At 37.5% G+C, this 26,456-nt stretch overlaps 4 protein-coding genes across 11 annotated transcripts; 1 reads left to right on the top strand and 3 right to left on the bottom strand.

The window, feature by feature from the left end:
- Positions 1 to 714: 714 nt before the first annotated feature.
- LOC111810635 (haloacid dehalogenase-like hydrolase domain-containing protein Sgpp) lies at positions 715 to 4,134 on the bottom strand. 2 transcript variants are annotated; one of them, XM_023697370.1, is made up of 6 exons: positions 3,916 to 4,134; positions 3,590 to 3,716; positions 2,320 to 2,434; positions 1,489 to 1,640; positions 1,149 to 1,410; positions 715 to 1,061 (listed from the first exon to the last, which is right to left on the bottom strand). In XM_023697370.1, exons 3-6 carry the CDS (start codon positions 2,416 to 2,418, stop codon positions 873 to 875), a joined length of 702 nt encoding a protein of 233 aa, XP_023553138.1. In that variant the 5' UTR covers positions 2,419 to 2,434; positions 3,590 to 3,716; positions 3,916 to 4,134; the 3' UTR covers positions 715 to 872. The 2 variants fall into 2 exon arrangements, with proteins under 2 accessions (XP_023553138.1, XP_023553137.1); XM_023697369.1 differs by lacking the exon at positions 3,590 to 3,716.
- Positions 4,135 to 4,728: 594 nt separating this feature from the next.
- LOC111810637 (vacuolar protein sorting-associated protein 55 homolog) lies at positions 4,729 to 7,789 on the bottom strand. 3 transcript variants are annotated; one of them, XM_023697373.1, is made up of 5 exons: positions 7,594 to 7,789; positions 6,420 to 6,548; positions 6,274 to 6,313; positions 5,439 to 5,523; positions 4,729 to 5,282 (listed from the first exon to the last, which is right to left on the bottom strand). In XM_023697373.1, exons 2-5 carry the CDS (start codon positions 6,516 to 6,518, stop codon positions 5,090 to 5,092), a joined length of 417 nt encoding a protein of 138 aa, XP_023553141.1. In that variant the 5' UTR covers positions 6,519 to 6,548; positions 7,594 to 7,789; the 3' UTR covers positions 4,729 to 5,089. The 3 variants fall into 3 exon arrangements, with proteins under 3 accessions (XP_023553141.1, XP_023553142.1, XP_023553143.1); XM_023697374.1 differs by lacking the exon at positions 7,594 to 7,789 and adding an exon at positions 6,690 to 6,701; XM_023697375.1 differs by lacking the exon at positions 7,594 to 7,789 and adding an exon at positions 6,690 to 6,701 and having other exon boundaries at positions 6,420 to 6,531.
- Positions 7,790 to 9,856: 2,067 nt separating this feature from the next.
- On the top strand, positions 9,857 to 15,669 carry LOC111809982 (probable methyltransferase PMT14). 3 transcript variants are annotated; one of them, XM_023696491.1, is made up of 7 exons: positions 9,857 to 10,126; positions 11,244 to 11,909; positions 12,163 to 12,373; positions 12,644 to 12,929; positions 13,398 to 13,784; positions 13,883 to 13,960; positions 15,149 to 15,669. In XM_023696491.1, exons 2-7 carry the CDS (start codon positions 11,271 to 11,273, stop codon positions 15,387 to 15,389), a joined length of 1,842 nt encoding a protein of 613 aa, XP_023552259.1. In that variant the 5' UTR covers positions 9,857 to 10,126; positions 11,244 to 11,270; the 3' UTR covers positions 15,390 to 15,669. The 3 variants fall into 3 exon arrangements, with proteins under 3 accessions (XP_023552259.1, XP_023552261.1, XP_023552262.1); XM_023696493.1 differs by having other exon boundaries at positions 9,883 to 10,139; XM_023696494.1 differs by lacking the exon at positions 9,857 to 10,126 and adding an exon at positions 10,513 to 10,579.
- A 1,288-nt stretch (positions 15,670 to 16,957) lies between these two features.
- Positions 16,958 to 22,046, bottom strand: LOC111810523 (two-component response regulator-like APRR2). Of its 3 annotated transcripts, none has more exons than XR_002817403.1 (12): positions 21,825 to 22,046; positions 21,189 to 21,381; positions 20,340 to 20,419; positions 20,118 to 20,184; positions 19,970 to 20,016; positions 19,805 to 19,882; positions 19,173 to 19,718; positions 18,940 to 19,080; positions 18,235 to 18,507; positions 18,060 to 18,135; positions 17,885 to 17,965; positions 16,958 to 17,675 (listed from the first exon to the last, which is right to left on the bottom strand). XR_002817403.1 is itself a non-coding variant. In XM_023697228.1 (12 exons), exons 2-12 carry the CDS (start codon positions 21,316 to 21,318, stop codon positions 17,508 to 17,510), a joined length of 1,683 nt encoding a protein of 560 aa, XP_023552996.1. In that variant the 5' UTR covers positions 21,319 to 21,381; positions 21,825 to 22,044; the 3' UTR covers positions 16,958 to 17,507. The 3 variants fall into 3 exon arrangements, 2 of the variants coding, with proteins under 2 accessions (XP_023552996.1, XP_023552997.1); XM_023697228.1 differs by having other exon boundaries at positions 18,064 to 18,135; positions 21,825 to 22,044; XM_023697229.1 differs by having other exon boundaries at positions 17,885 to 17,962; positions 18,064 to 18,135; positions 21,825 to 22,044.
- Positions 22,047 to 26,456: the final 4,410 nt, after the last annotated feature.

Raw genomic sequence — 26,456 nt, 5'->3', positions numbered from 1 at the left:
AAAATATTAATTTTTTAAAAAAATTAATGGATAATATCCGTTTTCAACCTATTTTTTATTAAAAAAATATGAAAAATATCTAATAAATTAAAAAATAATTTATAAAAACTCAAATTTCAATATTATAAAATAGTATTTTAACATAAATCAATAAATATTATTTATTTATTTACTAAATAGGGTGAATGGAAAAGGGGTGGGGTGGGAATTTGGCGGGGTTAGGGTAGAGTAGAGGACGAGATGACTTTGCTTAGTTGATGAAAAAAAATCTCTCTTCAATCTCTCAACCATTTCCCCTCGATAAAAAAAATATATCTATAATTTTAAAAACGAAACTTATAATAAATGATGGTCGTCAAGCTAAACGTTCATGGAAAAGTGAAGGTAGTTGATTGATTCAGGGCACGGTCCTCCTTCTTAGAACCCATTGAGAGGGGCCTCGACCCAAAAAGGGGAGAGTGGTCGAGCAGTCAAAAGCGACAACGGTAAATATGTTGAAGTTTTTCTATATAGGTTCGAATCCTACCTTTCCCACTTGTTTGTTATAGACTGAAAGAAGAGAAAAGAGGCATCATTGTAGGAAGGCCCACCGAGCTTCACTCTTTCTTTTTTTCCGTGGTGTGAAGTGAAAGTGTATCGTATTTCAGTTTAGAGAGGTTGGCGTGTGAGGGCATTTTGGTCATTTTCATCTACCGATAAATTTTTGCCAACAAATACAAGAAAGAAAGGCAACAAGTAGTATATTGATTGTATTAGGATTGGCATTGAGAGCCAAAGCAACTTTATTTCTACAGCTAAGTTATTTAAGAACAAGATAGAGAGTACCAATGAATTGAGAGACCATTTCATCAATACCGTCCATTGACGATCATTCATGCGTTCTTAACGGAACCACCTCTCTTATCGAGTTCGTCCAAAGCTGCCCACAATCTCGGATCGTCGTAGTCCTTTACGACGAGGGCAGGCTTTGCTTGCATCAATAAGTGCTCGGGATTTCTCGTAGCTATACCGACGACAGGCATCTCGGCTGCCACTCCGGCTTTGATCCCCGATACAGAATCCTAGCAATGCAAAGCAGTCAAGATGTGTCAAGTTCCATCATTGAACGTTCATGGAAAAGAAAAATTGTTCTTCCAAAGAAGGCAGACCTCAAAGATGAAAGTGTGATCCTTTGTCACTTTGAGTACTTGCAGAGCCTTTAGATATGGTTCTGGATGTGGTTTGGCATGCTCACATTCACCACCTATAATAACAGCCTCGAAGAAATCGGTAAGACCAAGCATGGAGATCATGAGCTCGGCGTTCGGTCGAGGGGCGTTCGTAACTGCAGCACGTTTCAGTCCGCGATCTTCTATCCATTTCTTCACTTTATACAAACCGTTCACGGGTTTTAATTGTTCGGTAACCAATCTGTTGCATCAAGTTATTTGATTATATTGTCTAATCAGACCTATAAAGACATTCTAAGGTATGAAGAGAAAGATTTACCTTCGAAACATAGCCTCCTTCTCGTCGCAAAATTTCAAACCTCGTTCGAAATCATCTGGGAATATTGCTCGGGCAACATCATCGTTATGCTTGCCAGCAACATTTTTAATGAAAAACTCCTCATCAATAGGAACCCCACCATTGAAACCAATCTGCAAATCATATCAGCATATGATACTGTAACAGCTCAAGCCCACCGCTAGAAGATATTGTCCACTTTAGCCCGTTATGTATCACCATCAGCCTCACGCTTTTAAAATGCGTCTACTAAGGAGAGGTTTCCACACCCTTATAAGGCATGCTTCGTTCCCCTCTCCATCCAATGTGGGATTTCACACTCCAACCCCCCTTAGGGGCCCAATGTCCTCGTTGGCACACTGCCGCCCGGTGTCTGGCTCTGATACCATTTATAACAGTCTATGCCCACCGCTAGCAGATATTGTCCGTTTTAGTCCGTTACGTATCACCGTCAGCCTCAAGATTTTAAAACGCGTTTACTAGGGAGAGGTTTCCACAACCTTATGATGAATGCTTCGTTCCCCTCTCCAAACACTCCAACCAATGTGGGATCTCACAATCCATCCTCTTGGGATCCAGCGTTCTCGCTAGCACACCGTCCGTTTGGCTCTTATACCATTTGTAACAGCCCAAGCTCGCCGCTAGCAGATATTGTCTACTTTAGCCCGTTACGTATCACCGTCAGCCTCACGGTTTTAAAATGCATCTACTAGGGAGCGGTTTCCACACCCTTACAAGGAATGCTTCGTTCCCCTCTCCAACTAATTTGGGATGTTGATCTTTTCCTTCTAAACAAAACAAAATGAATCTAACCTCTTGAAGCATTTCACGGAAGGCATAGTAATGAAGGGGATCCGAATCACACAATGTTCCATCTACATCGAAAAGAACTGCTTCCACAGGAGCAAGCATGACAAGAGAGCTTTTGCTGGCTCCACAAAATACAAGCAATAAGGAAGCCAGAATAGCACAGGCAAACCAAATCATTTAAAGCAGTAAGAGCTGAAGGGAAAACTAAAAAGGACTTTGGTGGACTTTGTTAGTCTTACGTTTGACTAGAGTCGTGACAAACAAATGTTTCGATCTCGTGCTCGTACTTCTTTCTTTTACGACATTTATTAGGTTAATTTCCACTTTAGTCTCCATAGTTTGCGTTTTGTTTCAAGTTGGTTCTCATCGTTTTAAAATTTTAAAAACCTTGAGGGGAAGCTCGAAAGAGAAAGCCCAAAGAGGACGAGGACAATATTTGCTAACAGTGGGCTTGGGCCATTACAAATGATATCAGAGCCAGACACTGAACAATGTGTCAGCGAGGAGGTTGAGCCCCAAATGAGGGTGGACATGAGGCGATGTGCCAGCAAAGACGCTAGGCCCCAAAAGGGGGTGAATTGTGAGATACCACGTCGATTGGGGAGGAGAACAAAGCATTCTTTATAAGAGTGTGGAAACCTCTCCCTAGGTGACGCGTTTTAAAACTTTGAGGGGAATCTCGGAAGGGAAAGCCCATAGAGAACAATATCTGCTAGCAGTGGGATTGAGCCGTTATATAGCTAAAGTGGTTTTAGTTAAGTCTCTCAAGTTTGTTGTCCCGATATCAATTTTTGTATACTCTTTTACTGTGAGATCCCACATCAGTTGGGGAAGAGAACGAAACATTCTTTATAAGGGTGTGGAGACTTCTCCCTAGCAGAAACGTTTTAAAAACTTTAAGAAGAAGTCCGAAATGGAAAGCCCAAAGAGAACCATAGCTGCTAGTTAGCAGTGAACTTGAGCTGTTACATTTACTATGTATGTTTTCTTTTGACGTGGCAAAAAGAGGCAATGAGCTGACATTTAAGATCAGATTGGAATCACTTTGTTAAGCACTTAAAAAGTCATTACAAACCGTTCATAGTACGAGATATATCTAGAAGTTGGTTGACGATATGAGAAACGGAGGGTCGGGCGCGTTTCCAGGTAAAGGGAGACTGGTAATGCAATGAAACCAAACTAAAACTTACAAAACTACAGGCACCAAATTGAAATAAAGCACAAACTCAAAATGCATGGCATACGCCATCAAAATTTGATCGAACCTAATTACCAGAGATTGATGGCTCTATGATGATCTAAATCAAATACCAACTTCTTCAAGCGTCAAGATCAATGACTTCACTTTTTCTCCACCAAACAAATCTCTTAAAAATTTCACAAATGCAGAAAGAAGAACCCTAATTTCAATTAAGATATAGTATTAGAAAGAACGCGAGAAATCAAGAGCACGATCAAGAAGAATCACAAGAATACAGAGACACATTTCAAAATGCATCAGAAAATTAGGTCATAGTTTGCGATCACGAACAAGTTTCAGATTGAAAACAGTAAAGCATGAAATCAACAAAGGAAAACATCTGCGGGCTGCGAATTTACCTGTCGACGGAATGTTCATCTTCTGAAGCCGTCATCGCCGGCAGAGATCGATGAAAAGATGCAAAAGCTTGTGTCCGTGTGTGGGAATGTATGTGTTGTTTGCAATGGGTATTGAGAAGCAGCGAAAATGGAGATGGGTTTTGGGAGAACAGAGCAAATGCAGGTTTATAGAGACGTGGGGAGCTAGAGAATGAGAATCCGGCATGGGGAATATGCGACTACTCATTGTCTTTTATTGCTATCTATTCTGTAATTTGTGCATATATTGTTCCCTTTTTGGTAAGGAAATTCGAACATTGATCACTAGTGATGAACACGTTTTAGACGAATCCTGTTGGCCTATATGTTCGTGTTCATGCAAATCAAATTATGCGTATCTAAAAACACATACTCACAATACTCCCAATAAAGAGATACAAGTAAATCTTCCCACAAATTTTAGGTCGACAACGTTTCGAAACAGATATTTTCTTCGAGAATTGGAAAACCTTCTAAATTAACTACAACAAATAACGTGGGTTCTCATCATTTTCTCAACGCATCTCTCTTATGTATTAATTCATCATCGACATGTGTCTCTTTTTACGTTGTTTGATTATGTTCAACTCTAACTTAGCTGAGATATATACCGACAGATGGTCTCTAAATGGAAGAATATAAAAGATATAAATAAAAGAACTGCCAAAATACAATAATTATACTACAAATTTAATTTACAAGCTTTGAGATTTACGTCTTTTTAGTCTTTAAACTTTCAAAACTACAAATTTCTTCTCGATCTTCGATACTTTTTAAGATTCACGTATCTACTTGATAAAAAATTGAGAGTTTCATACACAAAATTTATAAACCAAATAGACACATACATCCCATTTCAAGCATGGGGCAAGAACAGTCACAATTCACATCTGGTTCAATGCCCATTCCTTTTCAAATATACATGTACACTCAACAACCTGGGATTCACACTGTCAACCCCCTTCTTACTCATCTCAATTTTGGTATAACAACAAATCTTCAAAGATAACAACAAACCAACGAAGAAATATATGATCTTCATTAAACATGTGCAGATGTAGTAGGAGAATCTCAGACAAGAATGAACAAAACCAGAAGCCTCACCAGATGGAGATAGCACACAGCTTCAGCTTCATTGCCATGGAGATGCAGTATCTCAGAACATGGTGTAGCCGTCGTCCTCGCTCATCCCCATAAAACACAAAATGGCAATCACGAACACTACGAACGACGAGAGGTCCATTGCCATTGCCCCCCAGCCGATGATCCCGGCATGCTTCAGAATGATGGGGATGGCAATGCTTCCTATTGTCGAGGCTCCGGTCAAGAATTTCGTCGCATTGATCCAGCTGTCTCAATGATAATGATATGTGGGGAGAAAAGGAAGAGTACGTGAATTTTATGAATACAAGAGTTTGTTTTGGATAATCTTTTAATATCTTAAAAGTAACGTTTCGACTGATTAAAAACGCTTATCAAATGGGTTACAAAGTCAAAAGTCAAACCTATCGCTCGAATCAGTATATAATGAAGAGCTATCTGATCCCGCAAAGAATAGTAAAGGCATGGGGAGAAGTACATACATTATCACTGCAAAGAATAGTGCCATGAAATTAGTCAAGAAAAATATATATTAGTACAAAAAGATAAATCTACATTTATACTGAAGAAAGAAATCAACTGGTAAGAACAGGGGGATGTCAGATTCTAAGCCACGGTCATTATACACTACATGAACAGCTACAAGCTCTGCAAGCTTTATTCAAATATCGAACAATAAGTCCCATATAAAATGCACGCAAAAATTGTAAACCTCATCAAACAGAGACGCCCGACATCGATACGACCACTACAAAGATTGTGGTGACAAGCAGCAATCAAAAGCTATAATAATTTTGATTGTAACTTTTGGCCCCGCCAACATTTTAGAAGAAAAATAGGAAATCGGTCTGTGATAAAAAAGAGAGACGGGATATAAAATGAGTTGTCCTTTGGTCATCACACAACCCTCCAACCGACATCTCTCGATGAGGGGCTGGTCGTACATGAAGAACTGAAAATCCTTACTCTTTCATTATATGAGTCATGTCGAGTAAAAATGCTAGAAATAAAGTTTCGAGTGGAGCATGGTGGAGATGAAAAACACTTCTATCTAGCCATTACTAAGAGATTCTGTATTTAAACAGAAGTTTAGTGGATGGAAAAACATATTCGTGGAAAAGAAATCAGTATAGTAAGTCCAGCAAATAAGATATGAAAAAAAAAAAAACTTAGCTGCAGAGAGATTTCATGTTGTAAAAAGCACTAAAAGAGGGCCCAGGAGAAATTTTAGTCATATACCACTTAGCATTGGCCACCAATTATTGTACAAGGCACATGCCTGCCATAGCAGATAATAAACGAGATATCAAAAATGAGTTCTAAACCCAAGAATTTTAAAGATATTGTTCAATGAATCAAAAGTTTCCAAAGAGAATTTTACTTACCAATATCTGCAACACAATTCCTCCGGAAACCAAAATTGCTAAGAATGCCACCTTCCCCATACTCAAACAGGCTTGCAAAGAACCTGGCAAGTCTGCCATTGGTTGGATTCACCTGATCGAGGAAAAAAGCTACAGAATAGAACTCCACATGAGAAATCCACAGGAGGATAAGTGAGAACGAACAAGTTGATCATGATAGACGAATTAGTTTTACATTTAAATTCGTACTTTCGAGTAATTCTTCTGGGGGGGGGGGGCAAATTTGGGTACCTTTTGATGGGGGTACCCCATGAAGATTTTGGAATTTTGGGTACCTTGTGACTTTAGCATTTTCGAAATGTAGCATTCGAAAATCGGCCCCCATCAAAAGGTACCCGAAGTCACAAGGACATAGTAAAACTAGCAGAAGGGATTCGACGATGGGAAAATTATGACATTGACAACCAACAAGGCAAAATTCCCCAGCTTCAAATCGAATGCCAAAATCACCAAACCAATCTAGTGAATATAAATATGGTTTATGAACATTTGCAACTGAATAACTTGCCTTTTCTTAAATAACAATAAATGAAAGAACATATCAATATTCTTAGAAATCTAAAATGATTCGTGAACAATGAAAATTGAAAGAACTCCTCCCAAAAGAATTCAATTAAAGAACTCCTCTATCTTATACAAAAGAGCTCCTGTAGGATTCTTCATTGAGTTATGTTGTTACTCAAACACCCATAAGCAGATTTGAGTCAATAATGGGATAATTTTCCCCATTTTCCAACTTCAGATTGAATGCCAATCACCAAATCAAAATGGTGAATATAAATGTGATCTATGAACATTCATAACTGAATTGCTAGCCTTCTTAAATAAAAATAAAGTAAAGAAGAGACTAATATTCTTAGAAATCAAATGTGCTTCGTGAACAAAGAAAAATCGAAATAACTCCTCCCACCAGAACAATTCCCGATACTTCTCAATCGCAAGGAGTGAAAGATTCTCAATCTCAACCCTCTTTTCTCACAAACGCAAGTAATTTCATGCAGTGGCGGATAAACTATCCAAATTTCAGCACCAACGTTCCGTAACAGTAAAATCAAGCGCGTTGGCAGACGGATACATTACCGAATTCTCTCAGAAAAGTAGATTACGAAGCAAAGAAATTCCGATGATCAGGTACCTTTTGATGGGGGGATTCGCGAAGAAAATTCCTCGTTTCCCCGACTCGCAGTTCGATTCCGATCACCGGAACGGCGTCTCAGCCCACGATTTTGTTTATCGAACACGAAAATAAGCCGATTGCAGGACGTCGAAGGATGTGGATTGGGATGAACATGAATATATTTTTTTTTTTTTTTTTTTTTCTGGGAAAAATATCAGCAGATTCCCTAATATCATTTTAGCAGTTTTAGTTTATATATTTTTTGAAAAAAAAAAATCTTAAATTTGGTCATTAAAATTTGAAAATATTTCTTTTTATAAATATTATTATTGTTATGCAAATAATTTCAATAATAATTAACTTTAGGGTAAAAACGAAAATTAAATCCGTCTTAAATTACAGGATTAGAGCTTAAAATCCTAAAATTTAAACCCGTATTAAACTCAATTCGCAAGAAGGACGCACCTTCGATGTATCAGTTATCATGCCCACAGTAAACGTGGGCAGGCAAGTGCGAAGCGGCATAACTACTGAAAGCATCTAAGTAGTAAGTCCATCACAATATGAGTGCTCTCGTATTCTGACTTCCTAGCATAGTCGAGACAGCGGTGGGTTCTCTACTCTTGAGAGATTGGAGCGACTGAAATTTTTACAATTCAAGGGAATGTCACGGCGAGATGAGTCATTTATCATCACGATAGGTGTCAAGTGTAAGTGTAGTGACGTATGCAGCTGTGACGTCCTAACCGACCGGTAGACTTGAACCTTGTGCCTATATGACTCGATCAATTCGATTAGGCACTCGCCATCTATTTTCATTGCTCAACTTTTACAACACGAAAAAGACAGTTGATTAGCCAACTCATATCATACGAATTAAATTACGTTGGGTTGATCAGTTATTTGAATCATTCATACTCCTAACTTAACCCGGAATCATACAAATTAATTTTCCACCAATTATTTTATAGTAATAGATAATTGTGGTCGTCGTCATTATTATTACTATTAATAATAATAATAATAAAGATTTCTATTCACACATAATTATTTATTTGAAAATAAGCATGTGACCATATTTATGACGTAATAAATGCTGGCTACAATAGGCCAATAGAAAGCCACTCTGATATGTCGGATTCCTTATATGTTCATTAACTATTTTTTTCTTCTAATAATTAAATTCTACAATTTTTTAAAAAATAATTAGCAAATAATAAAATAAATAAATACACGTTCTAAATTCAAATTCAATTTATTTATGACCCAATAAATGGTATAAATAATTACATATTCTTAAATATAGCCCGACATTTATTTATTTATTTAGCTCGATAATAAATCGGGTGTAAATATTCAACATAGTATGACATAGATATGTGTATTCATAGGTGGGGAGGGGATAGGAAAGTCTTCACCATCCCGGTACTCGCCTCCAATTTCAATTCTTATATCTGCGAAACTTCTCATTTATTTTTGCACGGTCAGACTATAAGTTTTTTTCCATCTTAGCTTTGCTACTGGGAAAAGCGGTGGAGTGCTGCACCTAGATGGTGAGAGTCTAGTAGCCAAAAGCATCACTAGCTTATGTTATGACCTGTGTAGCATGAGGCACGTGGAATCCCATGTGAAATAGCAGGGACCATCTTGTAAGGCTAAATACTCCTGGGTGACCGATAGTGAAGTAGTACCGTGAGGGAAAGGTGAAAAAACCCCGTTGGAAAGTGAAATAGAACATGAAATTGTAAGTTTCTAAACCGTGGGAGGAGACCAAGACTCTGATTGTGTGCCCGTTGAATAATGAGTCGGGGACTCATAAACAGTGACTTGGTTAAGGGACTCATAGATATTGGCTAGGTGGGATGCGAGAAAGGTGAAAAAACCCCATCGAAAAGTGAAATAGAACATGAAATCGTAAGTTTCCAAACAGTGGGAGGAGACCAAGATTCTGATTGTGTGCCTATTGAAGAATGAGTCGGGGATTCATAGACAGACACATAGACAGTGGCTTGGTGGGACGAAGGCTGGAATTTGGGTGGGGTCGAGATGGGGGATCCCCGTTTAGCTAATTGGGAGAATTTTCTTCCCACTCCCGGTTTAAATGGAGATTTCCAACCCTGAAAATTAAATAGACATTTTTATGCAAATAAATTGGAGGAGCAATTTTTCTAAAACCTAAATTTACAATTCAATATTTTTTAAATCATTATAAAGAAAAAAATTGGAACAAGCTAAGTAAATAAAATTTATAGAACATATAACAAATTGATTAAATACCTATTTTGTAATTAAAATTAATAACACGAGTTTTAATTTTTCAGTTCTCGCCTAATCAATAGATCTCGACAAGAAATTCCTGTCGGTGGATTGAGATTGATATTTTTCGATTCAGATTTCAATCCACCATTTCTTCGTAGCTGTAAAGTTTCATTTTCGTTTCATATTTTAATGCATCGCTCTCACTGATCCTACAATCCCACTGTCGAGCGCAAACTCTCTCTCTTCAGCTCAGTGGGAGCAAATCTGAAATCTCGCCGGAGCGTTGCCGGAGGTACCTTTTTGAAGTAATTTTCATTTGGTTGTGAAGTTTCTAGATCCTTAGCACTTTGGCAAGTTCAAGTTCAAGTTCATCGATCGATTAGATGCTAGTTACTGCCTTGTATTTCTTTAATTCTTCCCGATGCGTTCGTTTGAGCATCGTATTTTCTGCTTCATTTTACAGATTTCTTACTGGATTTGTATTTTTCCCCATTCTGATGATCTTTGGTTAAATGGATTTGATTCTACGTAGCCATTGTACTGTGATGAAAGTGATGGGAGTATAAATTTCGACCGATGCTGTCAGATTTGTACTGTTGAACAAAATCTTGTTCGATCTGATTTTTTTAAAGTGGGTTTGAGTTTTCTTGAATCTTTTTCTTCCTTGAGATTATGACAGAAGTAAAAAGAAGTCGAAGGGAAAAGTGAATCTGTATGAATGAATATGTAAATGAATGCAGTCATGGTTGGTAGCTTCAATGGTGGTTTTCAGTTTTACTTATTTCAGTGTCCAACTTGTAGACGATGGCATTCTGTTTATGTGTTGTAGTTTCGTAATTCCTTCCACCTCTCATTTCTGGATTTTTGATGATTCTTGAGTTATGATCTGATAAGTGTATGTTATAACCTTGGAATGTCTAGTTGTGAGATCCCACATCCGTTGGAGTGGAGAACAAAGCATTCCTTATAAGGGTGTGGAAACCTCTCCCTAGTAGACGCGTTTTAAAACCGTGAGACTGACGGCGATACGTAACGGGTCAAAGCAGACAATATCTACTAGCGGTGGGCTTGGGCTGTTACAAATGGTATCAAAGCTAGACACTAGGTGTTATGCCAGGAAGGACGCGGGGCCCCCGAGGGGTGTGGATTGTGAGATCCCACATCGGTTGGTGAGGTAAATGAAGCATTCCTTATAAGGGTGTGGAAACCTCTCCCTAGCAGAAGCGTTTTAGAATCGTGAGGCTGAAGGTGATATATAACGGGTCAAACCGGACAATATCCGCTAGCGGTGGGCTTAGGCGGTTGCATTAATGAAGTGAAAATTTTACATTTGAATTATGATTGTTGATTGCTTGATCATGGCATCTAGTCCAAGTCCATGCTTCTAACCGTTTGACAAATTGTTGCAGATTCAAAAGATTTGCCACATTTAGATAATGGGATCGAAGCATAATTTTCCGGGGAACAAAAACCGAGGTCCGATATCTCTATTTGCCGTGATTGGTCTATGCCTTTTCTTTTACATTTTGGGAGCATGGCAGAGAAGTGGATTTGGGAAAGGAGATAGCATAGCAATGGAAATTACGAGGCTATCAAATTGCAACGTTGTTAAAGACTTGAACTTTGAGACTCATCACAGTATCGAGATTATCGAATCTTCTGAACCAAAAAAAAAGGTGTTCAAACCATGCGACATAAAGTACAAAGATTATACACCTTGCCAGGAACAAGACCGAGCTATGACATTCCCTAGGGAAAATATGATATACAGGGAAAGGCATTGCCCTCCAGTAGATGAAAAGTTGCACTGCCTCATTCCAGCTCCCAAAGGTTATATGACTCCATTTCCGTGGCCCAAAGGCCGTGATTATGTTCATTACGCTAATGTTCCATATAAGAGCCTGACAGTTGAGAAGGCAAATCAGCATTGGGTAGAGTTTCAGGGCAATGTATTTAAATTTCCTGGTGGTGGGACGATGTTTCCTCAAGGAGCCGATGCATATATCGATGAACTAGCATCAGTTATTCCAATTGCAGATGGTTCCATTAGAACAGCTCTGGATACTGGTTGTGGGGTATGTTTTGGACGAAAACTAACGAACTATCTTCCTTCATGAAAGTGTCATTAGCATGATTGAGTACAAGGGGATTTTACTGACTTCCTTCGCTACATTTGAATACTTGTGCAATATTCGATAAATGTCTAATGACTTCTTTACATTGTTCCATAGCATTCCATTTTTTTAATCTTTGACCTGCTGCTGAATTTTCCAGATCATAGTTATTAAATAATCTAATGTCACCCTAATTACACCAAATTTGACACAGGTTGCTAGCTGGGGTGCATATTTGTTCAAGAGAAATGTATTGGCCATGTCGTTTGCACCAAGAGACAATCACGAAGCACAGATACAGTTTGCACTGGAGCGTGGTGTACCTGCTATTATTGGCGTGTTGGGTAGTATACGCCTTCCATATCCATCTAGAGCCTTCGATATGGCGCAGTGTTCAAGATGCCTTATACCATGGACTGCAAATGGTTAGTCTCTCAGATCGATAAAATTTCATGATATCTTGTTTAAAATTTTATACAGTTTCCTATCTGTTTCACTAATTTGAACTCAAAGTTTTAAGCCTCATTTGGATGACATCAAATGGTACCTAACGTCAAATTAAGAGAGCTTCATGTGGCTATAATTGTATTTTGATTCCAAGATTCTAATTTCCAACACCATTTTTACTGATATTTTTTTATTTTACATTGATCGAAGTATCGATTCGTCTCTAAGCCATGAACTTGTGCACACAGATGGTATGTATCTGATGGAAGTCGACAGAGTCCTCAGACCTGGTGGCTATTGGATCCTATCTGGCCCTCCAATCAACTGGAAGACCTATTATCAGACATGGAAGCGTTCTAAAAAGGATCTAAATGCAGAGCAGAAGAAAATCGAAGAGTTAGCCGAGCAGCTTTGTTGGGAGAAAAAATACGAGAAGGGAGATATTGCGATCTGGAGGAAAAAGGACAATGACAAATCCTGCAAAAGGAAGAAGACTGCAAAAATATGTGAAGCAAATGATGTAGAAGATGTCTGGTGAGTTGCGTCGGAAACACTCTGATCTTATACATATTGTTCGATATATCTTACTGCTAAAGGCTAAATAAATCACTTAGGAAGCAAGCAAAGTATTGTGGTTTTTTTCATTATTTGGCATCTAAGCTTCAACTTTGGCATATCGAGTTAGTATAATAACTTCGAGGTGAGCCAGGATCGCCAAATACTATCTGATCTGTGGATGGCATAGGGGATGGTCACAAAAGTCATCTTATTTGATGTTCAATTTGAAAAGTTATGACTATCTCCTTTTGAAGAACAGTGTCTTTTTATGTTTAGAAATGATCACTTTGATTGGAGATTGACAATATTTGGGAAATAGCTACGTTCGGCATCGAGTCCAACTCGATCTAATTATGTATTTTTATTTCTATACTTGGGTATGTATAATTTCCTAATTGTGACCCTCATTTTTACATCTCTCCTCTTTTTGTGTTCTATGTCCAGGTACCAGAAAATGGAAACATGCATCACCCCTTTTCCTGAGGTAACAAGTGATGGAGAAGTAGCAGGAGGGAAATTGAAAAAGTTCCCAGCAAGGCTTTTTGCTGTACCTCCCCGAGTATCGAACGGTCTAATTCCAGAGGTTACAGTTGAATCTTTTGAAGAGGACAACAAAATTTGGCGAAAGCATGTTAATGTTTACAAGAAAATAAATAAATTGATTGGCAGCCCAAGATATAGGAATGTGATGGATATGAATGCAAACCTCGGGGGATTTGCAGCTGCGGTTCACTCGAAAAATTCTTGGGTGATGAATGTTGTGCCTACAATTGCCAAGAACACTCTCGGAGCCATTTACGAGAGAGGCCTTGTTGGCATGTATCATGATTGGTACGTTCCTCTGTCTCTTTCCTTATGTAGTTAAAGCCATTTGATTGAATTTAAATTTCTGTCATTTTAGTCTCAATTTGAGCTTTTCTTTTGTCAAGGTGTGAGGGCTTCTCTACTTACCCGAGGACGTACGACTTCATTCATGGGAATGATGTATTCAACCTGTATGAGAACACGTAAGTATTTTAATCTTCTTCTTCATCAACAATTACACTTCAACTTTGTTGAGAAAAAGAACAGGCTTATTAGAGTAGAGTGTAGTCAATAAACAGAACAGGCTCTACTATCAAAATGATTCATGTACAAAGAAAGGCTTCCTCTTTATAATGAAAAACCATTAGGCACTAAAAGTTCTTCTTCCTTATATCTCTATTGCTTGGGAAGAAATGCCTTATATCTCTATTGCTTGGGAAGAAATGCCTTATATCTCTATTGCTCAGGAAGAAATGCCTTAAAACGTACCTTAGGAGGGGCATATTGTAACGGCCCAAATCCACTGTTAGCACATATTGTCCTCTTTGGGCTTCCCCTCAAGGTTTTTAAAACGCGTCTGCTAGGGAGAAGTTTCCATACCCTTACGAAGAATGCTTCGTTCTCCTTCTCAACCGATGTGGGATCTCACAGTTCACCCTCTTTCGGGGCCCAGTGTCCTCGTTGGCACTCGTTCCCTTCTCCAATTGATGTGAGACCCCCAATTCGCCCCCTTTCAAGGCTCAGCGTTCTTGCTGGCACACCGCTTCGTATCCACCCCTTTCGGGGCTCAGCCTCCTCGCTGGCACATCACCCCACAAATGGTATTAGAGCCAGACACCAAGCGGTTTGCCAGCAAGGACACTGAGCCCGGAAGGAGGGTGGATTGTGAGATCCCACATCGATTGGAGAGAGGAACGAGGGCTAGTGAGGACATTGGGCCCCGAAATGGAGTGAATTGTGAGATCTCACATCGGTTGGGGAGGGGAAACGAAACATGTGGAAACCCTCCCTAGCAGACACGTTTTAAAAACCTTGAGGGGAAACCCGAAAGGGAAAGCCCAAAGAGAACAATACCTGCTAGCGGTGAGCTTGAGCCATTATAAATACTAATCTCTATCCTCCACTCCCGAGCCACTTAGAGAGATCTATAAGTTTTAGCTTTTAGAACCAACCATGATAACCATGGAGTATAAAGTCTTGTGTTCAAACCACTATGGTGCCATTCCTTCTCAATCGATACTGTTTATTGATTTGTTGGATCTCACGTTAATTTTCTGAGCCCACAAGTGAAGAAGAGTATTGATATTAAACTAAAGTGGTTAAGTATATCTTAATCCATCTTATACAACACCCTCTTATTGGCTGTCTTTCACCTCTGAAACTAAAAATAGGTGCAACCTCGAGGACATCCTTTTAGAGATGGACCGTATTTTGAGGCCAGAGGGAATCGTCATCCTCCGAGACGGGGTCGATGTCCTGAATAAGGTGAAGAAAATAGCTGCCGGTATGAGATGGGATGTGAAATTGATGGATCACGAGGATGGGCCTCTTGTGCCAGAGAAGATAATGGTTGCTGTTAAACAGTACTGGGTTGTAAGCAGCCCACACAACAGCACTTCCAGTGATGAATAAATGCTAGATATTTAGCAGCTTCTCAAAAGGTACTTTTTGTTTTTAGAATTCTATCCACGTGTAAGCTAGTGTTGTTGGTAAAATAGAGAGCTTGTAAAATTATGTTCAAGCTAGAAAAACTGAGATCGATCACAGGGATGGTAGGGAAGATATTTAGTTTCATCTGCTCAAGTAATTAGTCAAGAATGTTGAAGTGATCAAAGTACATGTAAGAAACTGAGATGCATATTGATGATTCATAAGTTATTACCAAAAGGGCTCTAAATTTTGTTCACATTTACTTCCCCTGTTGTGGTGCTTTAAAGCTTCTCTGATGTTGTATTCTTTGCATCTTGTTTACATCCTTTTGTTCTTCTACCTACCTAGAGTTACTTGAGTTAGAAGGACTCTTTCATATTAGAGTTGGAGTTTCTCTTAACAAAGTGGGACAATCATGTTAACGTTTCATAAATGCTCTGTTATAAACATTTTCCATCAAGTACAGTTTTGGAGCCTTTATTACCATTAGTTCAAACACAGAGTTTGTCATTTGATTGGTCGTTTTCATGTGCCTAATGCAATGGCTAAGTTCCAATTTATTACTTGCGTGTGTAATAGTCCAAATTTATTGGTAGCAGATATTATCTTTTTTTAGACTTTTCCTTTTGGACTTTTCCTTAAGGTTGTAAAATGCGTCTGCTAGGGAGAGATTTTCACACTCTTATAAAGAATGCTCAGTTCCCCTCTCCAACCGATGTGAGATCTCACAATCCACCCCCTTTGGGGCTTAGCATCCTCGTTAGCACATGGCTTGGTGTCCACCACCTTTCGGAGCTCAGTGTCCTTGTTGGCACACTGTTTGGTGTCTGCCTCTGATACTATTTGTAATACCTCAAGCCCACTACTAGCAGATATTGTCCTCTTTGGGCTTTTCCTTAAGGTTTTAAAATGTGTTTGCTAGGGAGAAGTTTTCACACCCTTATAAAAAATGTTTCGTTCCCCTCTCCAACCAATGTGAGATCTCACAATCCACCCCCCTTTGGGGATCAGCATCCTCGTTGACACACGGCTCGGAGTCCACTCTCTTTCGAGGCTCAGCATCCTGCTGGCACACCACTTAGAGTATAGCTCAAGCCCATCGTTAGCAGATATTGTCCTCTTTGGACTTTCCCTCAAGATTTTCAAACGTGTTTGCTAGGGAAAGGTTTTCACACCTTTATAAAGGTTTTCGTTCATGTCTCCAACCGATATGGGATCTCACAATAGGTTTAACAAAAATAATATCTCTGGTAGAAAATATGTCAATTCTGACCTACAACGAAAGAGAAAAGTTTAACCGATCAATTAAAACAAGAAACTCAAACAAAAACAAGACAAATCAAGCTAAAGAGTTGAATAATTGCTTGAGGTTTGGTTGAATTTGAACACGAGCAGTGAATTGCAAATTTTAAATTTCTAACATTTTAGTAAGAAAAAACATGTCTAAAACGAGTTGAATCCTCCTCTCTATCATCTTCATCCCATTCCTGAATCATTCAGTTGATGACAGTTGATGTTCAACTTTTTCTTTGTGGCCAACAAAAAATTTGGACAAACAAAACAAAACAGTTCCTATCAAAACTTTATTATCCTAAAGGAAACAAACAGTATGGCACCAAAAGTTCATAGTCATTTTACATTATTGAAGAAAGTCTCAAATTATGGTCCCATCAGAAAAGAACACATCACCATCATCATCTGATCTTCTCTCCCTCTCTCTCTCTCTCTCTAAAAAAATCTAATGAATTCAATTATTTCATCCTCCACTACTCCAACACTCACCAACCCACCACCCCCCCTCCTTTTTCTGCTATCCTCACAGCCACACCTCAAACTTGTGTTCTCAAACTCACCTTCGTGGCTCTTCCTCAGTCGTCCATTGCACAATGGACTGATGAAACAGTGGATCACAGCCCCACTTTTTAAGGACACCCCCACACGACCCTGCACGTGCCAATCTTGATTTTGGGCTCCACTTGTCCCTTCCCTCTCTTTTTTCTTTTTTTTTTTCTTTTTTTTTTTTTATTGCAGATGATGAAAATCAGATGGTCCAAATCAGCTCAGACAGTGGAAGGGCCCAAATGAGCTTTTGATGGACTGTTATTGGAGTAGTTTAGAGCCGTTGATTTGAGAAGGGACGGTTGAGATGCCTTGTCTTGAGAGCTCAGACAGTACACTTTCTGTTGAAGGTGGCTTTAGCCCCAAAGGCAATGGTAACCATGGCTTACTGATTGCCTCTCTCACCACTTTGTCAATTTCTTCATCAGCCTATATCAACAAAAACAAAGTTATCTCTGATATTTCGTTTTCGACTCTCGTATTGATGTCTTTTTTACAGGATTCTTGGGAATCGACCTCTCGTTGAATCGTGTTCACATAAATGTAATCGTGACAAATGATTCACGAGAGAACAGTAGAGACAAAAGTCTTGGAAAAAAAAAAGTGCAAAGAGATGAATAAGAACAATGTTGTATTACCAGTTGAAGTTCGATTGGATTGAACGCAATGCCATAGCTTTTATCGTGTGCGTCGGCATTTTCAAATCTGAAAATAGGCTGCTGATTCCAGGAAGAATGTGGAAAACATGAGCTTATCAGATGAATCTAATAATCAACAGGCACATGTTTGTTGGATATGAAAATAAATGTATACCCACTTGAGGAAGATGAGAAGGGAGAGGGCTATGAGTAGGTGGTGTCACAGGGCAACCCCATGCATCAGCATACATCTAAAAGCATATGATCACATGTTTAGAACCTAAAAATTGCTTAAATTCCTACAAAAGTACTTCTGATCATGTGCTAGTTTTTTGTAGTAGGAATATTACCCCAGGATATGACTTCCATGGCCAAATTTCTTGTGGTTGCCAGGACGGATAACCGGGCGACACCCACATTTGGACACTGGGCGAGGGGCATGCCATATGACCCCACGGCGGGTAGATCGGAGCCACTGGCATTACATGATTTGAATGATAAGGAGGAGGGAAGGCCATCACAGGTCTCTGTGAATAGGAATTCTTCCTCATTGGATCCTTTGAATGAGACCAACTCGAGTCGTCTTGTTTTGGCAAGATATGTCTCTTGTGCATCCGATACTTCTGCTTGAGAACAAACAATAAATATTGGGAGCCAAGTTCTACTGCAAAAAAACTTAAACTTTAAGCAGTAACAACTCAAGGTCATCACTAGCAGGTATTGTCCGCTTTGACCCGTTACAAATGATATCAGAGCCAGACACCGAACGGTGTGCCAGCGAGGACGCTGGGCCCCCAAGGGAGGTGTGGATTGTGAGATCCCACATCGGCTGGAGAGGGGAACAGAGCATTCCTTATAAGAGTATGGAAACCTCTCTCTGACAGATGCGTGTTTTAAAATTGTGAGGCTGACGGTGATACATAACAGGCCAAAGTGGACAGTATTTGCTAGCGGTGGGTTTGGGTTGTTACACAAGTAGTAAAGAGATCTTTGCACAAAGGGAGACGTAAACCAAGAGTATAAACGGAAACTGCGAGAGCAAGTTTGATGCTAACCTGAAGATGACTTGCTACATTATGCCTTGTCAAGCCTTCAACTTTCATCAGCTCGAGAATTCGAGAAGGAATTGCTTGATTCACTCCGAGTTGTTCCACTGCCTGTACGAACTTTCGGTGCAGTTCGGGCGTCCAGTCTACCTGATCGCAAGACAAACAACATGAAGTCCAAAGAACTTTCCAAGGAGACATTGAAATAAAGGATATATCCATCGAAGTTCGAGGGTAAATACCTTCAGCTTCTTCCTACTAACTTTCGTCCCACTCGAATTACCGAGACCACATGCTTTGCTCTTGTTTTCTTCGGAACTGCTAATGATGTCTTGATCATGTATCTCGTGATCGTCGTTACTCGCAGCCCCACAGCCATCAGCAGAGTTCTCTTCCTCTTTTATTCCTTCTTTGTCAAGTAACTGAGTGTTCTCCACTTGGGAAATGCCTTCACCAAGCGAATTGATACAAGTAGTTTCGACAGATTTGGATTCCCCGTCTTGCTCCCCGCACTCTTTTTCGAGCAAACAGTTCAATTGATCCTGGCAGTCGCCATCGTCCACCAGCCGCATTCCGTGCTTCTGCTGAGGAGTTGAAGGAGCTGGATACTTATCACTTCCTTCTAGTAGTTCACGATCATTGTCATCATCAACGTTCGATATTTCCAACTCTTTCGGGACTGGATTATCGTTTTCACTGTTTTCTGATTCTAGATGCAGAATGGAGGCAACAGATTCTTTGATAGGTTTTAAAGAACTGGGGATGGCGCTACCGCCTGCATTGAACGCCTGCTTAGGATTAACGGATCAGAAAAACTCGAAGCTTAAAGCATTCATCACTACTGATAATGGTTTCGAAAATAGTTTAAACTGACCTTATGAACAACATGTTGCCAAATATTCCTCAGTTTGTCCTCCGAGAGCGGTTTCTGAAGGAACTCGATTGCACCGAGCTGAAAACAGTCCATCACAAACATTCGGACATCAAGTTTAAATTGAAGTAAAAAGCCAGAAACACTTAAAAGTTCGAGTAAAACTACCGCTATGCACTTCATCATCGTGCTTAGGCAATGGATATTCGAAATCACTGTTCAAAACGAAACTTTCACATTAGAAGCCACGAAGTCGTACGCAACGAACATAGTTTAGTCCTAATAAAAATAACAAGATTGGGTCTCCCGAACATACTAATGGTAGGCAAGTCCTTAGCAGCTTCAAGAAACTTAAAATTCCCATCGTGACTGCTCGTCGTTACCTAACCAAATGCAACATCGTGCCATTAGAAAAGAATCTACGACCTGATCAACTAAAGAAGTTTCATAAATATGCCACGGTGATCCACCCGCTCGACACATCTTCCAGCGAAAATAGAATGAACTTAAGGTATTTAGATCAGTTGTCGACCATTACCTCCACAATGGCGACATGAAAGGTATCGGGTTTGCTCGAAATGGCTGACAATGCATCATTCTCATTGCAGTAAGTCACAACTGTAATGAATATGTGTTAAAAGGCTTCAGATATATGCAGAAAAACATCTAAATGAGAAGACCTCTCTTCACAGCTCAAAAAATGGCCGTGCGATTAGCAGATATTGTCTTCTTTGGATTTTCCTTTTCGGGTTTCCGGGTTTCCTTATCAAGGTTTTCAAAATGCGTCTACTAGGGAGAGGTTTCCACACACTTATAAAGAATGTTTCGTTCTTCTCCCCAACCGATGTGAGATCTCAAAATAGGTTCGAGAGGGGAACGAATGCGAGTGAGGACGCTGAGCCCTGAAGATGGGTGGATTGTGAGATCCCACATCAGTTGGGGAGAAGAACGAAACATTCTTTATAAGGCTGTGGAAACCTCTCTCTAGTAGACGCATTTTAAAAACCTTGAGGGAAACCCAAAAGAGTAAGCTCAAAGATGACAATACTTGCTAACGGTGGGCTCGGGCGGGTTACATTACTACTTAACACAATAGTTTCGACATGAATTACTCGATTGGTAACGTTTCGCTTCTAAAACCAAGATTGATCTATGAATGTTTTCTACCATTATACACCAAGCAACATCGAAAACAACCGAGTTCACCGAACCCGAAAGAGCGAAAAGGGAGAAAAAGCGAAAAAAAGGAGGAAGAAAGCTTAGTGGAAATGGGGACCAAGACATAAAAACACTAAATCAAGCAAGTCAATTGTTAAATTAGGCAAAAATTCCAAATGGGGAAAGATTTTTTAGCGAAGAACAAGGATGAAGGCAAGCAATGTCTCACCAACATACTCCATTTCCTCAAGCTTTGTTCTTATCTCAGCTGAAGAACTGCTATCTCCATCAAGGAGAAGAACTCTAAGGCCCTTAGGAAAATCCTTCCACCCCTGTAAATCACTAGCAGTGCAAACCATAGCTCGTAGCGCATCGTTTCTCGAATCGCCGCTTTTCAGCTCCAAATGAACTCTCTGCAACTTCTGCATAACCCAAAACACTTCAAATCATTGCTTGTTCTATCTCAACAAGTATAAAGAACACGAAGATCCGACAGGGAAAACATGTTGTCCATTGGAACTGTCAGGATCATGTCATCAGCCATTGATCTAAGCTAAACAGACATGACTGGTTGAGCAGCTGAGATCTAACATTGAAACCATTCATTTTTTAGAGGTGAGGAAAGGATTTTCCATAAGAATGGAGAAGATCTCCACAAAACAGGGAAGAACATGCAAGAAAATCATCGATTAAACAGAAAAAAAAACAAAAGGGTTTATGATTCTTCACTCATTTGGGTGAATCCAAGGCAAACAAAGGGGAAAAAACAGAGCAAAACACTATAATCCCAACTCGTTCATGCAAACAACAAGAACAAAAACCCCACAAAAAACACAGACAAATAAGGCTATGAAAACAACATTACAAGGTTTGCAGAGAGAGGCAATGGGTCTGGTCTTGTGAAACAGAGCCCTTGTTCTTCCCGGTCCTGACTAGAGAGGAGTGAGAGAGGGAGAGAGAGAGAGAGAGAGAGAGAGATCGAAGGATATGAAGAGCAGGTGCAGCCCCAGCAGCTCACATATAACGTCACGGACCAGGGAATATGCAAGAGATCAATATTGCTTTTTCAGGGCACCGGCTTAGTGGCCTTCCCTATAGATAAACATCTCCAAATACGCAAATTTTTTAAGAAAAAACCGTAATTCCTCTCTTCCATTTAAAGCATCAAACTTTTCCCATCTTCATTTCCTTTTAGACCATCCATTTTTTCCCCATTTCTCCTCTCAATAGTCAACCCCAACAACTAATACAATGTTTCTCTACATAAAAATGTCTGCTTTTTAAAACGGGTGTGCTAGGGAGAGAATTTCCCGTCATAAAACATGTTTTGTTATCCTCTCCAACCGATGTAGAATCTCATAATTCACCCCTCTTCACGGCCGTGCTAGCAGATATTGTCTTTTTGAGTTTTCACGTTGTGTTTTTCCCCGTTATAAGATCAGGTACATACAATCTCAACCTTTGAGTTGAATCAAATATTGAAATTTTCTATAGTTGTGATAAATCTCGATCACTATCATTTTTTTATTCTTATTTTCTTTTCATTGAACGTCCCTGTTAGAAAAAAATTTCCTATTTCTTTTCTAGAAATAACTTCACTCCATTTCTTATTCTCTAAAAAAAAAAAAAAAAAAAACTCGTCTACTGGGAGAGATTTCCACACTCTTATAAAAGGATGTTTTGTTTTCCCTTCAACTAACGTGCGATCTCACAATTCATCCCTCTTCAGGGCTTAGCGTCCTCGTACTGATACTGTCCTTTTTTGGACTTTTCAGGTGTTTCCTAGGTTTCTACATTGTTATAAAAAATATTTAGTTTTCCTCCACATGTAGTTTAATAGTTGGTGAGAAGGCGTACATTTTTCAACTATTTCCACGAGACAAACAAGAATAAATGAGTCGTTCATGATGTCTATATTTTTCTTATGATTGTGAAATTTTAACTCATTTTGGAATTATAAAAAAGAAAGAAATGAATAAACTATGGGCTCTATTTATTTTGTTGGATGCTATTTTTTTATTTTAAAAAATAAAAAAAATCATTATGTTTTGTAGACATATACAAGAAAATACTATAATAAAATGAATATCCAATGATTGTTTTAATTATTCCAAATTAATAATATTCTTTTTCTCGAAAATAAAATATTTGATTTCTTAATTGTAATTTAATTACGCTTTTTAAAAATTAATAAATAGACAATATAAAGTATTTGAGTTATTTCATGTATGGAGGGTATTTTCGTAAATTCATTGTTTGGGAAGTTAATCAAGCTTGAGTTGGTAGTTAGTTCGTTAATTGTATTTTAAGTATTTTAAACGTAATTATCAGGTGTGTGAAGCTCCATCTCCTTATGATACACCCTACCTCAGTGGCCAATAAGGAAATGGATAAAATAACAAATAAAAAAAATTAATTTATTAGTTTTTATCAAAACAAAATTAAAATATTTGTTTATTGCTCAGTTTTTTATTATTTTATTTTTTTTTAATAACTCATAAAATATTAGTTTCCTTTTTTAGCCTCATCCTTTATGATCCAATTTAATCATTTACTTAAAAAAAAAGCTTTTATTTTTATTTTTATTAATATTATTTTAGACATTTCAGAGATAAATTTCATATTAAATCATTGTTTTTGTATTATATTATGAGTCGAATTACGACTTTCTATCTGACCTAACTACCGCAGAACACGTGTCAGGGTACGAGTCTATATTATGTCGAACTAAGGGAAAAGACAAATACTCAGGTCATTCCGATTTGATATGAAGCTCGGTCGAGCTAACCTGCCCATATTTATGAGATAATAGGAGTAAAAGACCTGCCCATGTTCACGACAATTCTCGAAAATATGCCGTATAAATTCAACAATTTTGTTTTTTCTTAAATAAATCTTTAAAATTTTACAAATATCTAATAAAGTTTTTAACTTTCAATATTTAATAAATATATATCATTTTTAATTATTTTAATAAATGGGTGAACTTAAACAAGTAAAAATTCAAAATTCAAAATTTAAACATAAAATTAAAAATTTATTATTATATTAATTTTTTTGAAATTTGAAAAACCAAATAGACAAAATTTAAAAAAATAAAATAAAATAAAATAAAAAATAAAAAGAAAGTAATTAGCGCCGAAGGATGCATCACGTGGAAAAAAAGTTTCACTCACGTGATATTCACGTGCCTTTTGTGACCTTTATCCATTGAGTAAAATGTTTATTATTTTTAAGTAATTATTATTTTTAAATAAAAAAAAGTAATATTAAAATTTTAATTATTTCTCTCTTTTTATCTCTCCTCTCGTGCCTCGTTCGTCCTCGATGACAACAGACCGACAAAAAAGAAAGAAACGACGTGAAAATGAAAAAATAAAATAAAATAAAAAATTCATATTTATAAATGTAACACGTCAATAATCGAACATTAGTCGAAAAATTCAAACCTTAAATTAAAAATCTAATTTCTGTTCGTATAATTAATATCCGATTGAAAGGCCGACATATTACATTGGGATTTGACACTAAACTCAAATGTATTGTATAAATTTTAATTATTAATTATTTATTTTTTTCATTTTTAAAGTCGGGTGTTTAATCATCATTTATTATTTCAACCGACATGTTCCATGAACATTTAATAATATTGTAAATAAATACTTCAACCCAAATAATAATAATAATAATAATAACGAGAGACTCATTTAATATCTACCCTGCTTGGAGACTAACGTCCTAACTGACACACTGCTTAGTGTCCCTACCGTTATAGCAAACATTATCCGCTTTGACCCATTACGTATCACCATCAACTTCATAGTCTAAAAATGTGTCCGTTAAGAAGAGGTGATAGGTGGAAATCACTACAAGGGAAGTAAGATTCAGATTACCTTGTTGATTGAATATCTTAAGGCAAGAACATTGTTTGAGATTCTCGAATCACTCCACAAGCAAGATCGATCATGTCTAGCTTGAATGATTCTTGTTGATCAAATATCTCAATGCAAGAACACTTGTTTGAAATTCGAATCACTCTACAAGCTAGATTGATCATGTCAAGTTTGAATGATTCTACAGGCAACCATTGGGCACAAAGAAACTTCTAAATTACTCTAAATTGTAATCCACCCAAAATTTATAACACGAAACTTCATTCTTCTTCAACGTGGCATGAATTGAAATATCTCTTGATAATTTCAACAATATTTTCTTCACATCTTCATTGAAGTATATTGTATGATTGATGTCTCTTAGTTCATATCAAGAGGTCTCCACACCCTTATAAAGAATTGTTTCGTTTCCCTCTCGAATCAATGTGGGATCTCACATTTTGTCTATGATCTCGAGTATCTGACGATTGACTCTCCTCGTTATGAAGTCGATATCAAGAGTAAATCGTTTGGTGCACGAGGCTTGGTCGGAATTTTTAAAGCTTCATCATTGACTTCATACTGATCTGCAACATCTTGATATACAAGTAGGTCAGATTGATCTTGAGCTGCAGCATCTTTATAGAAATATCGAACTCGATAAATTGATATCAGTCACGTCATACGTTCTATTTTTTTTAGTGGAATTAGATAAAAAAAAAAAATTAATTTAAACTAAATGGTAAGAAATATTGGAATAAAGATATTAAAATTAGGATATAAATTAAAATGATATTTTAATATTTAAAAAACAAAAAGAAAAGGTTAAATATAAAGTTTTTTAATCTCTAAGATTCCATGATGAATAATCATGATAATAAAAGGGTAAAATGGGAAATGACTGAGTTGAAAGTTGGAGTAATTTTATTTTTTTGACAGCCTAACAAAATTTACCTCATGATTTTTACTTTCGGTGAAAAAGTTGAAACAAAATATTAAAATTTTTCATAATTTTTATTCTCCAATTTTATTTTATATTTCAAATGAAATAATAAATTTACTCGATTATGTTGAATATTACTAAATTTAAAAAAAAAATTAATAAGTTTTATTTAATAAATATTTAACTTATTTAATATTTACATTAAAATTTACGAAATTATGGATTTTACCCTTTCAATTTTGTATTTAATCTATTTGTGAATTAATAAATTATGATTTATTTGATTTATTTTTATTTTTACACCAAAATTAATAAATGCATATAGCAATAATTAAAATTTTTGAGGCAAAAGGACATAATAATAATAAAATAATAAAATAATAAAATAATAAAATAAAAATAAAAATAAAAATCTTTGGATAATGGTAAATTCCTCTCATTCCAAATTTGATTAGACTACGTATCTAACATGTGGCCAACAATGCATTCAAGACTCTTCTAAGGCCAACATTTTTAAAATAATATGAACAATAAAGATAGGAATATGATCTACTTGCTTTTTCGGTATTATTATTTTTTTCGTTCGGTGTGACACCCGAACAAGAGAGGAGTACAGACATAAGTCGATACCACATCTGAATGAGAGCGATCATAAAGATATGATAACTAAAAAAGACTTATT

The sequence above is a fragment of the Cucurbita pepo genome, chromosome LG14 (assembly GCF_002806865.2).
Source record: "Cucurbita pepo subsp. pepo cultivar mu-cu-16 chromosome LG14, ASM280686v2, whole genome shotgun sequence".
Lineage (NCBI taxonomy): Eukaryota > Viridiplantae > Streptophyta > Magnoliopsida > Cucurbitales > Cucurbitaceae > Cucurbita > Cucurbita pepo.
This window is presented reverse-complemented; position numbering and strand designations above follow the sequence as displayed.